Source organism: Schistocerca nitens, chromosome 4 (assembly GCF_023898315.1).
Source record: "Schistocerca nitens isolate TAMUIC-IGC-003100 chromosome 4, iqSchNite1.1, whole genome shotgun sequence".
NCBI classification, from domain to species: domain Eukaryota; kingdom Metazoa; phylum Arthropoda; class Insecta; order Orthoptera; family Acrididae; genus Schistocerca; species Schistocerca nitens.
In genome coordinates this window covers 699809238-699829176 of record NC_064617.1, presented here as the reverse complement: position 1 = coordinate 699829176, position 19939 = coordinate 699809238, and the positions used below count along the sequence as shown (strand labels likewise).

General features: G+C 41.4%; 1 protein-coding gene across 1 annotated transcript in view; it reads left to right on the top strand.

Moving 5' to 3' along the window:
- LOC126252059 (UDP-glucosyltransferase 2-like) overlaps positions 1–12261 on the top strand; it is a 68993-nt gene extending 56732 nt beyond the window's left edge. Inside the window, exon 6 of the mRNA XM_049952900.1 lies at positions 8896–12261. Within this exon, the coding sequence (XP_049808857.1) occupies positions 8896–9172 (277 nt within the window). The 3' untranslated portion in view covers positions 9173–12261. The remainder of the gene's footprint in view (positions 1–8895) is intronic.
- Positions 12262–19939: the final 7678 nt, after the last annotated feature.

Here is a 19939-nt window from a genome sequence, read left to right as displayed (position 1 = left end):
ACATTAGCTTACTAATCATAAACATACCTCAACAACATAATACACATCGTCGTCGAAAAAAATAACATCATAACACCTCAGTCAAATCTCAAAATCGTCGTAGCTTCCTCCAATAATTTCAAAACCTAGAAAAATTCTCTGCTCATTTCAGTAGTGTCATCTACCTCAAACGTATTTTAAAATCATGCTCCCTTACCAAATACATCATTCAAAGCTCTCATAGTATCACAATGGGTCCAAAAAAATATGAACAGTTCACAAAGTATAGACAAAATACAATTTCGTAAGTGTGAAGGTATCCAACTGTGTAATTACGTAAACATCTGTCACTGATGTAGTAAAAAGAATGTTTGTTTCTCTGTCAAATAATCAGATAGCTGTGTAATTTATGTGTTAGAGAAATATGGTACCGATGTGTAAAGTTGTATAAGCAAATACCATATTAGCTAGGGCTCCTTGTGTTTGCCACACACATGGTACAGAAAGTAAGCGTGTACCCCCATGAGGATTAATGTAATTATACCCTCAGGTGTTACAGATTACAGCAATGGAATGAAATGTATCACGGAAAACCTTCTTTGTAATTAAAAAATCTTTAAAAGTAAGTGTTTTAAGTATAAGATTAATCACTCAAATGCGTGTACTGTAGCGCTAAACTGTGCGTCTTGTCGCAACATAATCTCTGTGGAAGTGTCTTAGTTATCGTCCTCCGAAAGCTAAGTTCTGCAGAAGTCAATGTACTTACCTCATGCTAAACAAAAGTGAAATGCTTTGCGTATAGATATCTTAGTTATTACGCTTATTGTTGTGATGAAGAAAGTACTGTACTGTAACGTATTGTTGTGCCACGAAAAAGGCTGTCTCATTGTTGCCATACCACAAAAGTTACTACTAAAACATGTTTTTCTTTCCTGAAGAATTCAGAAAACTGTGCAGATATAAAACAGAAACACTGAAAAAGCAACATTGTAAATTGTCACTCATTAGTAGCATCGTGATAAAATCGTGTAGCTGTCAAATAAACTAACCACTGTGTCACCTGGTATCTCTCAGAAAGCACCTTGAATCCATAATGTATTTGCAAGTAAACCAAAATGTTGCATTAAAAAAAAAGCAGATTATCTTTCAATAAACGGTTTTACGTGTGAAATGTGGTGTAATCCTTTACTCTTCATAGTACGCAGACTTTCAACTGAAAAGCAATTGTCATGTTTTATACGTCGGTAAAGAATGCTGGAATTTTTCTCAAGGCTAGCGTCTTATGTTATTTTTCTCGGAGCCAGCGGGCGCACGCGGCTGCCTGCTGTGCGAGTCATTGTCTGTCTCTTTGTTGCCGCGCGCCGTTATTGGGATTAGGAGACCTAACTTCTACAAATTCACTCCGACGAGAAGGCCCTGCCCCGTTTGAATCCCGCCAGTTCTGATGCAATTCAAGTCTGTCGTTACGAATATATCGTCTGTCGTCATGTCGGTAGATTCCGTAGTTTCTTCCTTGTCCGTCACGTGGTGGAGAATTTCTCCCTGAATCGTAACTGTGCGCCGAGCTGTTGCGTCTGAAGTTATTCTGCCTCCCTTGATAATAATTGTTTTGGTTTCCATATCGTCTGTGTCTCTGGCTGTCTCTGTGATAGTCATTACTATGGAAATGCAATCTTTCTCTGTAATTATTTTTACCCTGCCAACGGTTGTCATACGGGTGGTGTCTGTTTTGGTCACGATTTGCGTTATAAGAATGGCCTTGTCGTGTCCAGTTATTGTTTCTGTCGTCATGGAATTGTGACGTATGTGATCTGTAATTGTTGTGCTCGTGCGTTCCGCGATTGTCAGTGTCAATTTCCAGTTCTTGTAAGAGTCCTTGAAATGCTTCAATGTCGTCTTTGCAACGTCCTGCCAAAATAATGTGTCGCAAATGTTCAGGCAGTTTGATTAAGCAAATGCGGATGAGTTCTGAGGGGCTGTATGGGTTTGACAGGTACTGATTCTTGTGCAACATGTCTTCAAAATATTTCACAAGACTGGAGAATTCAGATTGTTCGAAATGTTTCATCATTATGATGCCATGTTTTACTCGGTCTTGTGTGGTTTGAGACCAATATGCTGAGAGGAAGGCATGGTAAAATTCTCCTTCACTATGACAATCGTGAATGACCGAACGCATTCTTACAGCTGGTTCATTCTCTAAATAGCCACACATAAATTCTAATCTGTGTTCTAATGACCAGTTGGGGGGAAAACAATGAGAGAATTGATCGAGCCACGCTTGTGGATGAATGTCGTTGGCAGAATTCTTAAACGTTTTGAATTTACGTGTAGTAATGAACAGCTTATAGTCAAAGTCACCATGTCGGCGAGTCGCATATCGCTCATTGTTAGGTCGTGTCGGCCGTTCCATCTCAAAATTCGGTGCGCATTGCCAGTTTCTTTCATAACTTCCGAAATGCCCTGTGTTATTATTTTGTGGCTGTTCCGTATTTCTAAGTCCCTCTTCCCGTGTTGGGGCGCGAGTGTCCTCTGAAATACGTAATTCTTGTATTACCTGTGTCAGCTGATCTTGTACTTCGCGGATTTCTCTTTTGTACTGTGTATTGATTTGATTTTGATTTTGTTTGAATTTTCTAATTTGTTCATACTCTTCTGTGTCAGTGAAGGCTACAGGTCTTGTGCCATTCAGATCATCATCTACCTTTGTAGATAAGTTAGTGACCTGATCCGAAAGTTCGCCTACTTTCTCTGATAGTGAACACATTTCCTCAGTGTGTTTTTCTGAACCAAGTTTCAGAGTGTCCATTTGTGTTGAAATCGAATCTACTGTGTCCTTCAAGTTTTCCTGAGTTTTTGCAAGTTGCATAACCGAATCGGTAGATGCAACTGAGTCAAATTTAGCTTGCAAGGTCTCATGATTTTCATGAACAGTAGTTTGCAGTTCTTTTATGGCTGCTTCGTGATTCTGTAGTGCATTTTCATGACGCGAAAAAATAGGTTGGAAATGCTCACAAATTTGTGTTTTTACGTCATTACAGACTTTTTGACATTTCGATTCAATGTGATGTAACTCATTAGTTAAATCCTCACGTGTTTGTTCAAGTGTGGTGTCTAACTTTTTGAGATTTTGTTCCACTGTGTCTAACTTTCGAAGATTTTGTTCCATTGTGTCTAACTTTTGAAGCTTTTGTTGTGTTTGTCCCATTTGTTGTATTAATTGTAATAACAATGCACTGGTGTCTGGAACATGTTCCTCAGTGCTTTTCGGCAGTGAATTTGCACCGGAAACATTCACATTTTGACAAGCAGAAAATGTGTCTTGACTTATTTGAGAAAACGGTGAGGATCCAAAACCTGAATCTACAGTATTTGCGAGATCGTGTCGCGTCATTTCGGATTCCTGAGCCGAGCTATTGCCGACCGATCGATCGATAATGCTTCCCTCTTCACTAATTGTTTCACTGTCCACGCCATTGTTTGAAACCCGCTCCATTTCCCTATGCGCAATTACCAAATTACTACTATTAACATTAGTTAATTCATTATTCTGCGGCGCTAACATATTGCTTTCGTCTTCACTGTCATTTCTCAATTTACTTTGGAGCCTAGTGTTACGTTTTTCACACGCCATTATTGTCACAGTATTTCACACGACAACACAGAAAAACTCAATTTGAAGAGCAAAAATAAGAGAACACATTAACATAACACTGAAAATAATATCTAGTTAATTGCAGCTGCGAAATACTTGGTGCAAATCTACATGCATACCACAACTGTTTTACTGTACAACAATGAAAAACTACAACTACAATGGAAATTCTCTCTACAATTACGCGCTAGCAATAAACAAAATCTACACTAATTACACAAACTATAAGAAAAAATCAGAAGATTCCAGTGAGGTATCCTCGGCTAAGGGTCGACATATGAAACGTCCCCTTTTAACAATTTTTTTACAACTGTGCTTAACCTGACACACAATATTTATAGCGCAACGCAATCTGACTTTCAAAATTCCCTACAAAAGAATGGCCCTGACTAACATTAAACTATACCTTTCACAAATCACTTACCTCACAAAAATCGTGGTTACTCCCACTACTGCAATATAGCAAGCGCCACTACTGCCAGATAAATAAAAGATTCAAACTATGGAAGGCACTAACTACTGATAGGGATAGTTAGCAAATGAAAGATATTAATAGAGAACAAACAATGTATTTACCTTGATATCATCATATATAAATGTAGCAGTTCATGACAAATTTCAAAACTCCGCCATCTCTCTCCCCACATCCACCACTGCTGGCGGCTCACCTCCAACTGCGCAACGCTACGCGCTGTTCACAGCCAGCTGCCTAACACTACAATGGTTGAGTATTACAACAATGCAAAGCAGCCACAGACTGCACACAGCACAGCCAGTGATTTTCATACAGAGGTGGCGTTACCAATAAAAAAACCTAAACAGCCTACTTACAAGCTGTCATTATATTTGAAACAAAATATTTAGTTCAAAACTACTGACCAAATTTGCCTACTTTGCTTCAAGTCTATGTTTACGTATGTTCGTACGTATATAGCATTAAGAGATCTTACAGTGTCATACAAGGAACAGGACATCAGAGACTACTCCAGCAGCATCGGAATTCCATAAACCATACTAAATGATTCATTCCGCTCTAATTGCACATTTCTATGTCCAGATGCACGCGGAAGTTCCTGATATTCAGCTTTTCATGTGGTTCTCGTGATACAAATTTTCTTGAAGGTCCAGTACTGTATTCTCATATTTGGTTCTTTATTATGGTATAACGTCATTCGTCCCAGAAAATGAAAATTTACACTTTAAATTGAATGAGGTTGAAAGTAGCGAATAGCGCGGAATGAAACACTTCGTTTCGTTTCAAATAAACTAAGTGCCTCAGCGGAAAAAAAAATTAACTGAAGCAAATTTCTCTATAAAACAGACAGAAATAGCTTCATTAAGACATTAATGGTTGATTACTAATAACATGGAAATAATATAAAATCAGAAAATTGAAACTACTAACTTATTTTGGTCTTTCATGGTTATGAGAATGTATATTAATTCACTTGATGGCTCCCGGCCACAGAAATCTGTTTTGTTTTCATGTGACGTGGGAGCTGTAAACGAAGACACGGCCACGGGTCACGTGAGGAAGGACCCCTCACTATAACTCAGTTTGCTCTGCGCATGCGCGAATCTGGCAGCTTGGGCGCGCCAGGAAAGTTTTTCCGGGTAGCTTCTGGCTACTTGCTGCTACTGCTCGTACACCAAACAGCCACGCTCCAAGTAGCCAGAAGCGGGAGGAAGGCGCTGCTCATACGCGAATTCAGCTCTGCGCATGCGCACGAGCCCGCTGGCAACTGCTCATACGAACCTCAGCCGCCAAACTCTAATCAGCCAATCCCGACGCTGCAAAGGCCTCCCACATCTCCCTCGCGGAGTGATACAATTTCTCCACCTATCCAAAAATTTATCTGTCCAAACAGCGGGCGTTGACCCTCAGCGTTTCCTGCACTTTCTTATGAACTGCCCAACCAGAGCTCGGCCCATTTGCCGCTAAAACAGCGCGCGACCAGGCGGCGCCAGCGCGTACGTTGGAAGTTCTCTGTCTGCTCGACATTTTCCCTCTCTCTCTCACCTGGTTGGTACCCGGAGGCGTTCCTTTTGATGCTTGCAGGTCAGCGGCCGCATCCCCTGGGACCCCCGGCCCCTGCACAATGCTCTTCCTGCGCTCACCGGCCTTCGCCTCCCCGCCCCCACTGGCAAATCCACTTTGCTTACACCTACAGCATGCAACTAAATATTATCATTACCAAAGCCCTTATTATTTCAGACATGTGTCTAATCATCACGTATCTCTCTTTCTAATCCACCTAATAAGACTAATTAACCATTATATGTGTTTATTTACTCCAAATATGCAGAATAATCTGCGAAATGTATGTCACAAATGAAAGCCACCTTTCAACTTTGCCATACGGCTCACACATAGATTTGTTATATCAATGAAACAAGTGTGTGACAATTAGTGCACACAAATAGTGCCTTAGGCCCACTATTCCTATTTATTTTACTACATATCCATCACGTTATTCAGCTACCACAAGCACCTTCATTCAAAATTGCAGGTGGCCTAATCGAGTTGGTACGTATATCATGACCGACCAGTACGAAGTCCACTGAATCTGTCGTACAGGGGGTGGAGTAGGCTTACGTACACACCATCACCAAAGTGGCACATCACTCCCCAATTACTCCATCAAATGTAATTACTGAACACTCACCCTCTTCCCTCCCCCCCCCCCCCCATACCCCAAAACAATGGAGACGTAGCCAGAACCTCTATTTGACGAACTTAGTTAAAAATTGATTACATGATCAGAAATTAAAAAAAAATTAAAAAAGGGAAATAGCTAGATTGAAGTTAGAAATAGTAGGAATTAGTGAAGTTCGTTGGCAGGCGGAACAGGTGAATACAGGATTATAAATACAAAATCAAATAGGGGTAATGCATGAGTAGATATAATAATGAATAAGAAAATAGGAAAGTGGGTAACCTACTATGAACAGCATAGTGAATGCATTACCGTAGCCAAGATCTACAAAACCAACACCCACCACAGTAGAACAAGTATATAACTCAACTAGCAGATAAAATAAATCATTCAGATAGTTAAGGGAGATGAAAATTTAGTTGTGGTGGGCGTCTGGAATTCGATGATGGGAAGAGAAGGAAAAAAGCGTGCATGAATATGGATTTCGGAGAAAAGAGAAGCAGGCATGTGAATATGGAGAGCTCCGATGTAAAACCAGTCCCATGAAAAGAAAGGAAAGCTCGAAGGTGAAAGGATTATATAAAGGGTCTATAAATGGGAGATGAACTTGACGGCAATATTATAGAAACGGAAGATAGCTGCAGACATCGGAAGGTTCCATATTGGTTATACAATGCTAAGACAGTGATTTAAGAACCAGATTTTAAATTGTAAGACATTTCCAGGTGCAGATATGGCTATAAACTGTAGATTAAAACGGAAGAAACTTCAAAACGGTAGTAAATTAAGGAGATGGGACCTGGATAAGTTAAAAGAAACAGAGGTTGTTAAGAGTTTCAGAGGGAGCATTAGGTAACGGTTGACTAGAATAGGGGAAAGGATTACAGTAGAAGACGAATGGGTAGGCTTAAGAGATGAAATAGTGAAGGCAGCAGAGGATGAAATAGGTAAAAAGACAAGGCCTAGGAGAAATCCTTAGATAACACAGGAGATATTGAATCTAATTGATGAAAGGAAAAGATACAGAAATGTAATTATGTCTAAAAAATATGACTGACCGGAAGTGCAAAATGGCTAAACAGGAGTTGCTAGAGGACAAAAGTAAGGATTTAGAAGGATGTGTAACTAAGGGAATTTTCTATAGGAAAATTAAAGAGGTCTCTGGAGAAAAGAGAAGGAGCCATATGAATATATGAATATGAAGACCTCAGATGGAAAACCAGTCCCCAGTCCCTAGCAAAGAAGAGAAATCTGGAAGATGGGAGGATTATATAAAGGGTCTACACAAGGGAGATGAACTTGCAGGCGATATTATAGAAATGGAAGAGGACGTAGATGAAGGTGAGATGGTAGATACGATACTGCGAGAAGAATTTGACATGACACTGAAAGACCTAAGTCGAAACAAGGCCCTGGGAATAGACGATATTCCGTCATAGCTGCTGATAGGCTTGGAGCAAAACTCTACCATCTGGTGTGCAAGAAGTTTGAGACAGACAAAATACCCTCGAACTTCAAGAAGAATATAATAATTATGATTACAAAGAACTCACGTACTGACAAGTGTGAACATTACCAAACTATCAGTTTAGTAAGTCATGGTTGCAAAATACGTACACAAATTCTGTACAGAAAAATAGGAAAGCTGTTAGAAGCTGACGTTGGGGAAGATCAGTCTGGATTTTTAAGAAATGTAAGAACTCACGAGGCAATACTGAGCTTACGACTTTCTTAGAAGATAGGTCAAGGAAAGCAAACCTACTTTTATAGCATTTGTAGACTTACAGAAAGCTTTTGACGATGTTGACTAGAATATTCCCTTTGAAATTGTGGAGGTAGAAGGGGTAAAATACAGGAAACGAAGGTTATTTACAACTTGTACAGAAACCAGACGGCAGTTCTAAGAGATGAGGAGCATGAATGGGAAGCAGTGGTCGAGAAGAGAGTGATACACGGTTGTAACCTATCACCGATGTTATTCAATATACGGGAGCAAGCCGAAAAGGAAACCAAAGGAAAATCTGTAGTAGGAGCTAAAATTCAGGGAGAAGAAACAAAAACTCTGAGTTTTGCCGACGACATTGTAATTCTGTCAGAGACAGCAATGGACTTGGAAGAGCAATGGAAAGGAATGGACAGTGTCTTGATTCGAGGATATAAGATGAGCATCAACAAAAGTAAAACGAGGCTAATGGAATGCAGTCATATTAAATCAAATGATGTTGAGGGATTTAGATTAGGAAGCGAGACACTTAAGGCAATAGGTCAGTTTTGCTATTTGGGCAGTAAAGTAACTGATGATGGCCAAAGTAGAGAGTGTATAAAATGTAAATTGACAACAGGAAGAAAAGCGTTTCTGAAGAAGAGGGATTTGTTAACATGGAATATGGACTTAAGTGTTAGGCAGTCTTCCCTGGAGATATTTGTTAGGAGTGTAGCCAGGATGTAACTTATATTCAAGTATAACGTGTTGACCCTATGTCGCTGTTTGACCCCTTTTTCTGGTATTTAGATATCTAATATAAATAATTCACATATCATTTTACTGGACAGAATTAATGGTATGATAGCTGCTCTATGTGTAATTTACTTTCGCTGTTGCAGCTACCAGGAGAATATGAAGCGCTTTTCAGCCGTCTACCGGGAGCACCAGAGCACGTCCCTGGAGAATGCAGTGTGGTGGGTGGAGTACGTGATCCGCCACCAGGGGGCGCCTCACCTGCGCAGCGCAGCCCTTGACCTGCACTGGTGGCAGCTGCTACTGCTCGACGTCTTTGCCTTCATACTGGCTGTGGCGGCCTTGGCGGCATTTGTACTATATAAGTTGATTCGGTGGTTGTTGACTTTGCTCTCTCGACCCAGCAAACAAAAGGAACAATGAGACTGTTGCAGTAGCACATGTTAGTGGTCTGACATACACCAAGCTGACTACAGATTGTCTAGCAGACTAAAACTGTACTGTGAAAAAAATAACGTATGTGAAACGGAAAAAACAGGTAAAGACGTTGGTTTAGTTAGAAATATGTGTGTGAGGCTCATATCCTAGTTTTTAAAACACAGATTTCTTAAAAACTTCCAGACATTGGTCTCTGGAAAGAAATCAAATGTTGAAAGTTTCATATCAGCGCACACTCCGCTGCAGAGTGAAAATCTCATTCTGGAAATCAAATGTTGAATGTTATACTTAATGAAAAACTGCTTTATTGATGAGGTTAACTTAACTTGTGAAAACCGAGATATACTTCTATAGTTCCTGTGAATGTATAGTACAATGTATCTGGTGTGTACATTATTTATTACACGATTTTTACCGTGTTTGAAGTTGATAGTGAATTGTTTATAACTCGAAAACGCGACGTGCGAACTGGTGGTGGCTGCTATATCAGATGGTTTGGATATCGATATGTGTTATAGGGATTGTACAGTTACACCACCAACAGCGCGCAGATCACTGCGTTTACACAGTGAGGGGCGCTATAAGCCAGGCACACACCTCGACTAAAGATGCGGAGGCCCACATACCAAGAACTACTCCACATCTGCCAAAGACAGGTCGCTACCGGAGTAGTCCACGTTGGTGGACAATTGTCAAGCCTATGGCCAAGGATGCTTAACTTTTTGGACTACTTCAATCAAACCAGTCAGTCGCAGCAGACTCAGCAACAACAACAACAACCTCAACATAAACAGCTCCGTCCACAGCCACGACGTTTCTCCCAGACTCAATGACGGACTTTAGCGCAGATAGCGAGCCCTGAACCACAACCACAGCACCTTGAAAACGACTTTACAAACGACATGGGCCCCATCACACCTGCTCTTACAGATATTCGGAAACTGCAGACAAAGCTTCAGCAAAATCTTCAAAGCATACACACCCTTTTTGAATGTTTAATAAAAGCAGTCGTCTCGTTCTGAAATGGCCAGGAGACAACTCACCATTCACCTCTGTTTCTGTGTACGGAAAGCTGCACGAAAGACGGAACGTCAAGACTTCATTTCCAACTACAGAATAGATGTATTTGTTTCCGAGACGCATCTAACGGAAACCACGCCGTTCAAACTGCGGAACATGCAGGAATGTCGGGTGGGTAGAGCTGGCGGCAGAGGAGGAGGCACTACGGTATTTATCAAGATCACCTTCACACTCTCCATTGAATACTTACGGCCTATGAAACGCTTGGAAGCGACAGATATCACAGTCCGCACGGTCGTCGGAAAAGTAACTCTTGTTATGACATACTTAACATCTAAAAAGGAACCCATTCTGGATAATCTCCGTCTACTGACTGCTGCAAATTTGAGCGTGATGAACATGGCCTGGCATTCCCAAAGGCCGAATCCTGTACGATCTGTAACAAAGAGCTGACGGCATGCGGACCACCACGACCAATGAGGATAGCTCGTTTTTGCCATCACATGGCCGATGTTTTAGATATTCACAGTGTAAAAAAATCTCCGTCGTAACCTTTAGCTGAAGACCATTAATGACCTCTCCTGTCATCATCTGCCGGTTGTTGGAGTCATTGAACGTCGAGCATTTCCACACAAACTTCGCGTCATGAGAATAATCAACTGAGACAAGTTGAACAGTAACAAGGTTAGACCAGCCCAGAAAGTGAGACCAAGGAAGGTACTGACGACGCCACCCAACCACCCAGTAACAAAATCCGGTCAGCTGGCAAACAGGCATTCACTACTACAGTGATGCTCGATCTGAACATTACACCATTTCCACCGTTATTACAATAATTAAACATCCAAAGGAACTGGAAGCAATATAGGAATTTTGTTCACAGTCAGTAAATAAACAACCTATCAAGAGAGCTCCGACAACGAGCTGTAGAATGGAGGCAGGAATGTTGGGATGATAAGACAGCACATGCCTCCTCAACACAAAAGAACAGACTGTCAGACGCCTCTGATTATCCCTACCTGCCAAGCGTGCAATACAAGATCCGAGTGGATTTCCTTAAAACCACCAGCAAAAGCAGAGCTCTATGCAACTGTCTACGACCAGCAGAAGATGCCTCGCCCTCAACCGCCGGCCTGGCACGAACAACATCTCGGACAGGAAGGAGAACGACTAACGCAACTCCTCATTGAATGTAGATTACAACTGCTGCAAGACTGACTTACACTGGCGACCCCTCAGAAGGTCAAGAAAATTATCTGCGAAACCAACCTGGCCGGGACTATATCGGCGATGTAGACCTAAGGTATTTGCCACTAAAGCTTACAAAGCTGCTTACAAGGATGATTAATAGCTTTATTTTATTGGGCTGCTTACCAGAGACCTGGAAGATAGATCAAGTCATCCCAGTCCCAAAGCCTGGGAAATATCTTTGAAAACACGAAAATTATCGCCGGGTAATGTTACTATCAATGATAGGAAAAATACATGACAGAATTTTCCTCAATAGAATTACCGCCCGACTGGAGCGAAACAACCATATTCGCGCAGAACAGTTCAATTTCCAAGCAAAGTTGTCAAAAAACTTCATCTTATCCGGATAACAGAATATCTCCAATCCAACTTCAATAGGTCCATCCATCACTGGGCGTCATTATAGACACTGAAAAGTCATGTGACAATGTATGATGCCTGAACCTCCAGGAGAAACTTTCAACAAACACTCCCATTCAAGAATGGAATTTTCACTCTGCAGCGGAGTGTGTGCTGGTATGAAAGTTCTCGGGAAGGAATACGGAGGTGGAAGGAACAAGGACACTCATAGTGTACTATATCTTAGATATCTGAGTATGCACTATTGTTCTTAAATGTACACAGTTCTTTTGGTATGGCTGTAATGCTCCTTACATTAAGAAAACCACAGCTCAAGTGTGTCTACTACAGTAGGTGGTATCCACTTGTAACAAAACTTAATGCCTTATCTGTGTGAATACTGTCTCTAACTATAAATAAATGATACTCTGTATTTGTTAAGACGCAGAAATAAACTACGGAAGTCATATGCCATTAACAACAATTTTACAAAACTTGTAGTTTTTCTCTTCATTCAGAGAAATCCCTCTTTTAATACTTCTTGCAGCTATTACGGAATGAGGGGAATACCCGACCGTATTTTGCTATAACTTCTAATGAAGTATGTAAAAAGGATGAGTCGATATGAAATAATGACACATTGCTGCAGAACCTAAAACAATAAACTTTCCTTCAAACAGAAAAATAGCTGAAGCACACAAATGCCAGAGCTCGTCGGAATAAGCGATCCATACATTTGTAACTCTTTTCATTTCGAGTATTCTGTCGTTGACCCCAATTTTCTTACAGCCTGTGCCTTCAGCATAGTAAGTGGATACTAACAACATACAGAGTCCTCATTTATACAGTATGTACGGTATATAACATTCTGTATCAACTTTACAAGTTATTATCCTTACTGATACCTATAATACAGTTTTAAGTATTTGTGGGTGCTATCGCTCAAATCCCATTCATTTCATTTTTAAATGTTTGTGATCCGTTCGGTATTTAATCTATTATTTCTTATATTTCATCATTTCATGGAACACCTATCCTTACTTTTTAACCTACATGTATGCCTCCACATATACCTATATAATCTGCTGTTCCAGATTTCACACCATTCATAGTACATTCAAATATAGTGTTGTGCGGCAGGCAGACACTTTCGTGAAAGTAAAAATTCCAGGTTCTGAATATGATAGAACAAAGATATTTCTTTTTTATGTTGTTATTACTTAAATAGTAGCTGTACTGGCCACGGTTGGCAACTTTATTCATATTAACACGTGCAGTACTCTACAGAAGCTGACCATTCCTTACAAACATATACTGCAAATAAATGTTTGTACAAATTCCGGCTTCGGTCATAAAAGTATCCGAATTTTAAATTGTGCACGATTACATTTCACAACATGTGAACCCATTTCTTGCATTTGTATCAACAAATACTTTGTCACATAAAGCACATGTAAAAATATTACGATAAAAATAGATTGTTACGAACAGAGTAGTAAGGACGCACATAAACTGACGCCAAAGGCAGCAACTGTCCTCTTGTATGTTAGATAGAGAGGTAGTTAAATGTGCTGAAACCAGCTATAGCAACTAAAATACATAATCTATATTGTGTTTTGTTCAGAAGACGCCATTGTGATGTTTTCCGTATCATTAACGCAGCCACAGACCAACTGCAGTACGAGAAGTACCAAAGCTCCATTCATTAACAGCATTATAAGAAGAGTATCATACTCATAAAACGATTCAAAGAGATACTCTCTATTGATTAATTTCTCTCTGTGTCTGTATTAAATTGTCTCTTTCATACAAACTCGATGAAAATCACAAGTTTGAAACAGAATAGTACAGACATTAAATCAAGCAGTGCTTTTATTTTCAATACAGATTTCGATACAGCTTACAATTTTCATTCTTTTGGAAACAGCTAATCAGAAAACAGATAATCAGAAAAATAGCTGAATAGTATCCAAAAGTAAACAAATTAAATCTTAGTTAAACTTCTCATTCTTCCTCTTAGTTGCTTATGTGTAACTGCACTTATAGGGCTGCGTTAACGTTTTACAATTTATCAATTTCATCTTTTTTTTAAGGACAATATACGGTTAGGTAAAACAATGAGAACGATCTTGTTTAATTCTGGCCACCAAAGCGACTAGATACGACCACTGTACTGCCGAGCAGCGTAGAAAATTTGTATTAAATTAGTTGACATTTTCAATGATGTCAGTCGTAATGGTTACGATGGTTTGTCCTTCCTCCCCCTCCCCAATCCCAAGGGCTCAAAATTCGTTTGCTGGTTACGGGCTTGGTGACTGGGGTTCTTGAGCTGGGGACCGGTAAGCGCCGCCAGTCCTGTGTCACTGTAAGCGCTGGGCATGCTTCGGCGACCACTGCGTGTCGCAGCTGTGGAACGTTGTGTACCACAGGGAATGGGGATTGAGACGCCCTGCTAAACCGGCAGCACAGGACACGTAGTTTAAGTTGTGGAAAGGGGCAAAAATAAGTAGCTGTCAGATACATTCGAACATACAACTTTATTTATTCGATGAAACATTACAAGAGCCAAGAAAATTTCTAAAAAAAAAAAAACACAACATTAATTCTTGGAACTTACTAACCGGCTGAACCCGCCGTAGCAGTCTCGTAGCAAGACCAATTTAATTTAAAAAGTCTGAAAGCCAATAACTTAAAGCTCAATCAAAATCAGAAATTTAAAAGGCAAAGTCTTATCTTAAAACAGTTCTTTAATTAGGGTGAAGGCCCAAAGAATCTGACACTTTTAGAGCAAACAACTTAAATTCAAATTTGGCTGTAGGCCCAACACTTACGACACAAAAAAATAATTTTAAAAATGCCAAAGGCTTTACGTAAAACAGTTCTTAAATTAGGCTTAAGGCCCAAACCATCTAACACCTTAAGAGCTGAACAACTTTATTCTAAAAATTGGCTAGAAGCCATACAAGTACGAACAACAAGAACAAACAAGAAAAGGCAGTACATCGAAGGGCGCTCAGAAGTCACGAGGGTCGGTCTGGAATTCAAACACTAAATGTTCTCTTAGGTGAGACAGGCAGTCGACCCAACCATTGTCGATCCGACGACAACCCAACCGACAGACAGTCAACGGACCCATCGACAACATAACCTCCATTTCACCCGACCAGCACGCAACAGAGAGTTCAATGGAACAACGTAGAATGTATTGGTGCCCACAACCAATTATACATTGAACTGTCAAACTACACACCGTGTTGGACAGCGACAACACGTTGAGGAAAATGCGCTGCCTGAAGTTACGCCAACGGCCAGGGCAGGCAACCGGAACGTTAACGGCCACAAGGTAGAAGATTCCGCTGGTGCATTTCAATTCAAATAACCAAGTACAGTTAAACTCCACTGGAGGGTGGCTAAAATTTGCCAACTTGAAAACACACGTTGTTGCTCGTGGGAATACCATCGATCACTCCTGAGATGGTTCTACAGTACACTTATCGATACGCGCTGCTGCTGCTGCTCACGGGCAAGTAAGGCAGGAAGTTAGTGACGCCAGTAAATGGAATGAGAAAACGAGGGTGCAGTACCGTAATAGAAGATGACAAACAATAAATGGAATAAACGCGAACCATAAACGGTTCAGGGATCTTGGCTTGACCACCCGGATCGGGAGGATGGCAAAAATCTTTATAAAAATCGCTAAATCTCAAGTTGTGCTGCGAGCTGATAAGATGTATGGCTGATGAGGTGGAACAGTCGTTAGTGGGCAACCTCTGCGGAACCTGTCGCGCCTCAGTTGTATAAGGCTTACCTAGGCAAGAGGGTCTGTGTCGACATGGACTTCTATTTCCATAGCTGCTCGTGGGACCAGGATGGATCCTTCGAAACGATCTGTTCCAGCTCCCATCGGAAAGCGTGGGCCGCTGGTAGATAACAACACATATCAAGTAAGAAGGCTTGTGTCGTCAGTCCTCTAAACTTGAGGATTACACAGAGTCTTTCAGTCTCTAGTAACAGAAAACATGATTGTGGCCATAGTGTGTTTCTTATGGTTAAACGAAAAGAAGACAGCGTTGGGAAGTTTCATCTTTCTACCCACGAAGAGGTTTAGACGGCACCAAAAAATGGCTCTGAGCACTATGGGACTTAACATCTGTGGTCATCAGTCTCCTAGAAGAACTACTTAAACCTAACTAACGTAAGTACATCACACACATCCATGCCCGAGGCAAGATTCGAACCTGCGACCGTTGCGGTCACGCGGTTCCAAACTGAAGCGTCTAGAATCGCTTAGACGGCACCGTTAGTACGTTAAAACTGTAAGCGCTTGCAAAACGGGACCCAGTTGGTAGAAACGAGTAATCCCCAACACGGGAAGAATATCCAGAAAGCGCAATGCCTCGGTAAGTACGCAGCTGAAAGTGGACGGCACAACACCTTAACCACAGCAAAGCTGTTGTGACTTGTAGGGATCTGGTTGACATTTCCCGAGAAGAACTGAAAGCTGAGTGGTCCCAGGAAGGAATTGTGCAAAATATAATGAAAAGGGTGGATGGCAATCTTGTGACATCAAACTAGTTTATACGGACTTTTAGCAGCTCGAAATTTCTAGAATATGTTAAGGCAGGTTTCCTTCGCTCAGTGTATCGTCCTATTTCCCAAACACTAAGTGCTGTTTTAAGTGTGCTTTGGGCCAACCACCTTCAGATGTAAGGGAGAAGTCACCTGTGGCAAATGTGATAAAGCTGCCCATAAAGTAGTTGTTTGTTCATCTCCTCCTAAATGTGTATACTACTCTGGGGATCACTCTGTCTGGAGTAGGGACTGCAGTGTCTTCCTTGAAGAAAGGAAGATAAAGGAGATCGAAAAAACTAAGTGTATCTCGTATTGTGAGGTCAAAAAGAGCTATAATGCCGTGCAACCATCGAAGTCCGCTACTTCCTTTGAGTTCGTTCTTACACAGATAGTAAAAAAGACCAATGCTTCTACACAAGCGGTGTTGCTAGTGTTAGCACTATGAAGGTATGCTGCTCCAGTTCCTTCAAAGCCTGTACCTTGTAACCTCCCCCTCACTTATCGACCTAAATGACAGTGAAAAATTAAACCGCGTGTACCTAATGGAAATTTGGGACAAACAATCGTCACCGAAGTTAATTTGTCGGTAAACAGGGAGGAAAGGGTTACATCTAAATGAAAGGAAAAATGCAATTGAAACTGGTGGAAATTAATTTTGAAAAGGGGTAAAGTTAATAAAGAAAGTAAATGTGCGGCCGTTACGTTAACAATTAACTAGCGGTTATTAGATATTTGAGATTTGGGGGAAATTACGGTCGCCAGTCCTAAGGACAATTACTATAGTAACTGAAAAAGAAAGGTTATTACACATATAATTAGCACTAGAAGCGTGGCAACTGAAGGTTGGCACGTGTAGTGTGAAAACTGAAAGTTTGTTAGAAGTAATAAATTTCGCTACACTCTGACTTAATTTAGCAAAAGAATTAACAAAACCGGAAAATTGAAAGTTAATTTAGTGACTGAAATTAATAGTGAACTTTGTTTCTGAAGCATATCGAAATTCAGTAAAATACTGTTAGTGTTGGGCTACCTCAACAATCATTTCAAAAGCTACTTGAATCTACGCAATTTAGAAATAAGATATTTAACTTTGAACTTGAATTAAATGATTCTGAACAATTAACAATAGTAAAATTTAGTACGTACCAAGCTGAGCTGCAGTCACAGGTAAGCTAAAATACGGTAACAAAAGTCGCACTCTTAATTTGTGCTTGTGTAATCTAAATATTGTAGCCAGCTATGAATACCTTAACTGAACTTTGAAATTAAAGCAGTGAAATCGAATGATGCTGGCGTTTGAATTTCAACGACACTCGGGTTCATTCCGGAAAAGGAAGGGACCCTGCTTGGTAATGCAATTGGGACAATGAGCAACAAAGGTTCATGCTACGTTGCTGTAATTTTGTGATTTGAACAGTTTGAAAAACTGAGGTCTGCCATACAGTTCTAAAACTTTACGTGCTTCCAGTCTTCCTTGTTGGTTGATTGAAGGTTTGAAGCCGTCGATCGAGGAGGTGGCGACAGTCACTCATTGTCGGCCGTCGCTGTTGCAGAAGCTGGATGTTGGCGCGCCTTCTTCTCGACACGGTCACCAGGCGAAACGGGCTCTTGATGTGCGCCAGCTAATGCTTCCTGTCCGCGACACCGTGTCAGAAACTAACATAGCAAGTCGAGCGCAATTACATGCTGCCAAACCCCGAACGCGCGGCAACTCGCGGGAGCGTCACACAACACACCTGCTCCACTGCACCACTCCAGCCAGACTCTCTCTGCTCTGCCCGCGCTCCACGCGACAGAGTTAACACTACCAAAGATCCTAAACACTTTCGTTCTCCACACGACCTATCGATGTATTCGTTCGAGAGTATAGTTTTCCCTAGGCCAGACCCAGCGTACAATACAAATAATATTTACAAAACAAACCAATTATACATCGACATAAATGCATAAATATATATATATATATATATATATATATATATATATATATATATATATATATATATATATATATACAAATAGTAAAACAATTACAATATATAAAGACACAGAAATGTCATATCTTGAGGTAACAAAACAAGGAAATAAATTTGCAGTGTAATAGATGGAAATAGGAGGATATGCATTTCCGGCGTTACAACCTCTTCACAGAACATCAGACAAGGCCGTAGTTGCCAGAGTTGCGGAGCTCTCCGACCCTCCACAGGTTCAACTGGTCCACCATCCTTCGCTACTACTATCACCTCTGCAGCTGTGACTACAAAACGTCCCCAGGCAAAAGAAAAAAAACGAAGCCTAAGCAAAGAATCAGCTACCAATGTAGATGGGAAGCAAGCAGTCTGAAGATGTCGAGATCGCTAGCCATGACATCTCCCATGCTAAATACAGAGAGCTGATGGACCTTGATGTCGGCCTGAGGCACACATCTCGCCACAAAAATGAGCCTCATCCCACTACAGCTCACCTACATTGCCGAAAGATAGGGTGAAATTACAACCCCAGTGATAGACGGCTCACATATGACAGTGGAACATTAATGGATTCAGTTTCGGAAAACGTGTGGTAGAACGAAACCGTTAGCACAGGGAAGCCCCTTGCACTTGGCATCTGAAGCACCTGTATTATGGGGCTATAAACTCTATCGCAAGGATGACCTTTCTGGGGAAAGAACCAATTGGGGGCTCACTTTGTTTGTCGATAAAGTGCAACACTCCTTTGCTCTCCCCCCTAGCTACTGACCTGCAAGTGGTTGCAGCTGAGCTTCGTGTATGTCTGAATATCTCTGTAAGCTCACTATGTTTCCCTCTGCATGATGCAAATGACTCTGAGGTTCCAACAGATCTTGTAGAACAACTCCTCGACCATTCCTCCTAAAGGAAGACTTCAATGCCTGTAGTCTATTACGGGCTTGAGCTATACTTTTCCTAGTGGTTAGGTCTTGGAGAACCCCATGATGTCTCAAGAGCTCTGCATCCTGCATGTGGGCAGTCCCACTCACTTCCCTACTGCTGCTGGCTCGTCCTCAGCCACCGACCTCTCTTTCTGCTCTCCCACTCTTGCAGGCTCAGCTGCCGGCCGCGGTGGTCTAGCGGTTCTAGGCGCTCAGTCCGGAACCGCGTGACTGCTACGGTCGCAGGTTCGAATCCTGCCTCGGGCATGGATGTGTGTGATGTCCTTAGGTTAGTTAGGTTTAAGTAGTTCTAAGTTCTAGGGGACTGATGACCACAGATGTTAAGTCCCATAGTGCTCAGAGCCATTTGAGCCAGGCTCAGCCCAGTGGGAAGAACTGTCGACCTTATTCCAGTGACCACTTCCCACTGTGGATCCACTTAATGGATGCAGGACTGGTTGAACAAAAGCCAGGGCTAACTGGATGCTGTTCAGCCAGTTGGCTGTGTTTGAACACCGTCACAGTGTCAAGGAATGGATGGACTGCACCATGCATGTGGTCCATCATGCTGCTGACTTACCATCCCAAGGTTTTCAGGTCATATTAGAGGGCAACCTGTCGCTGATGGATTGATGAGTGCCATTCATCAATCTAGGCGAGGTGTGCTGCTCTTCGACAGT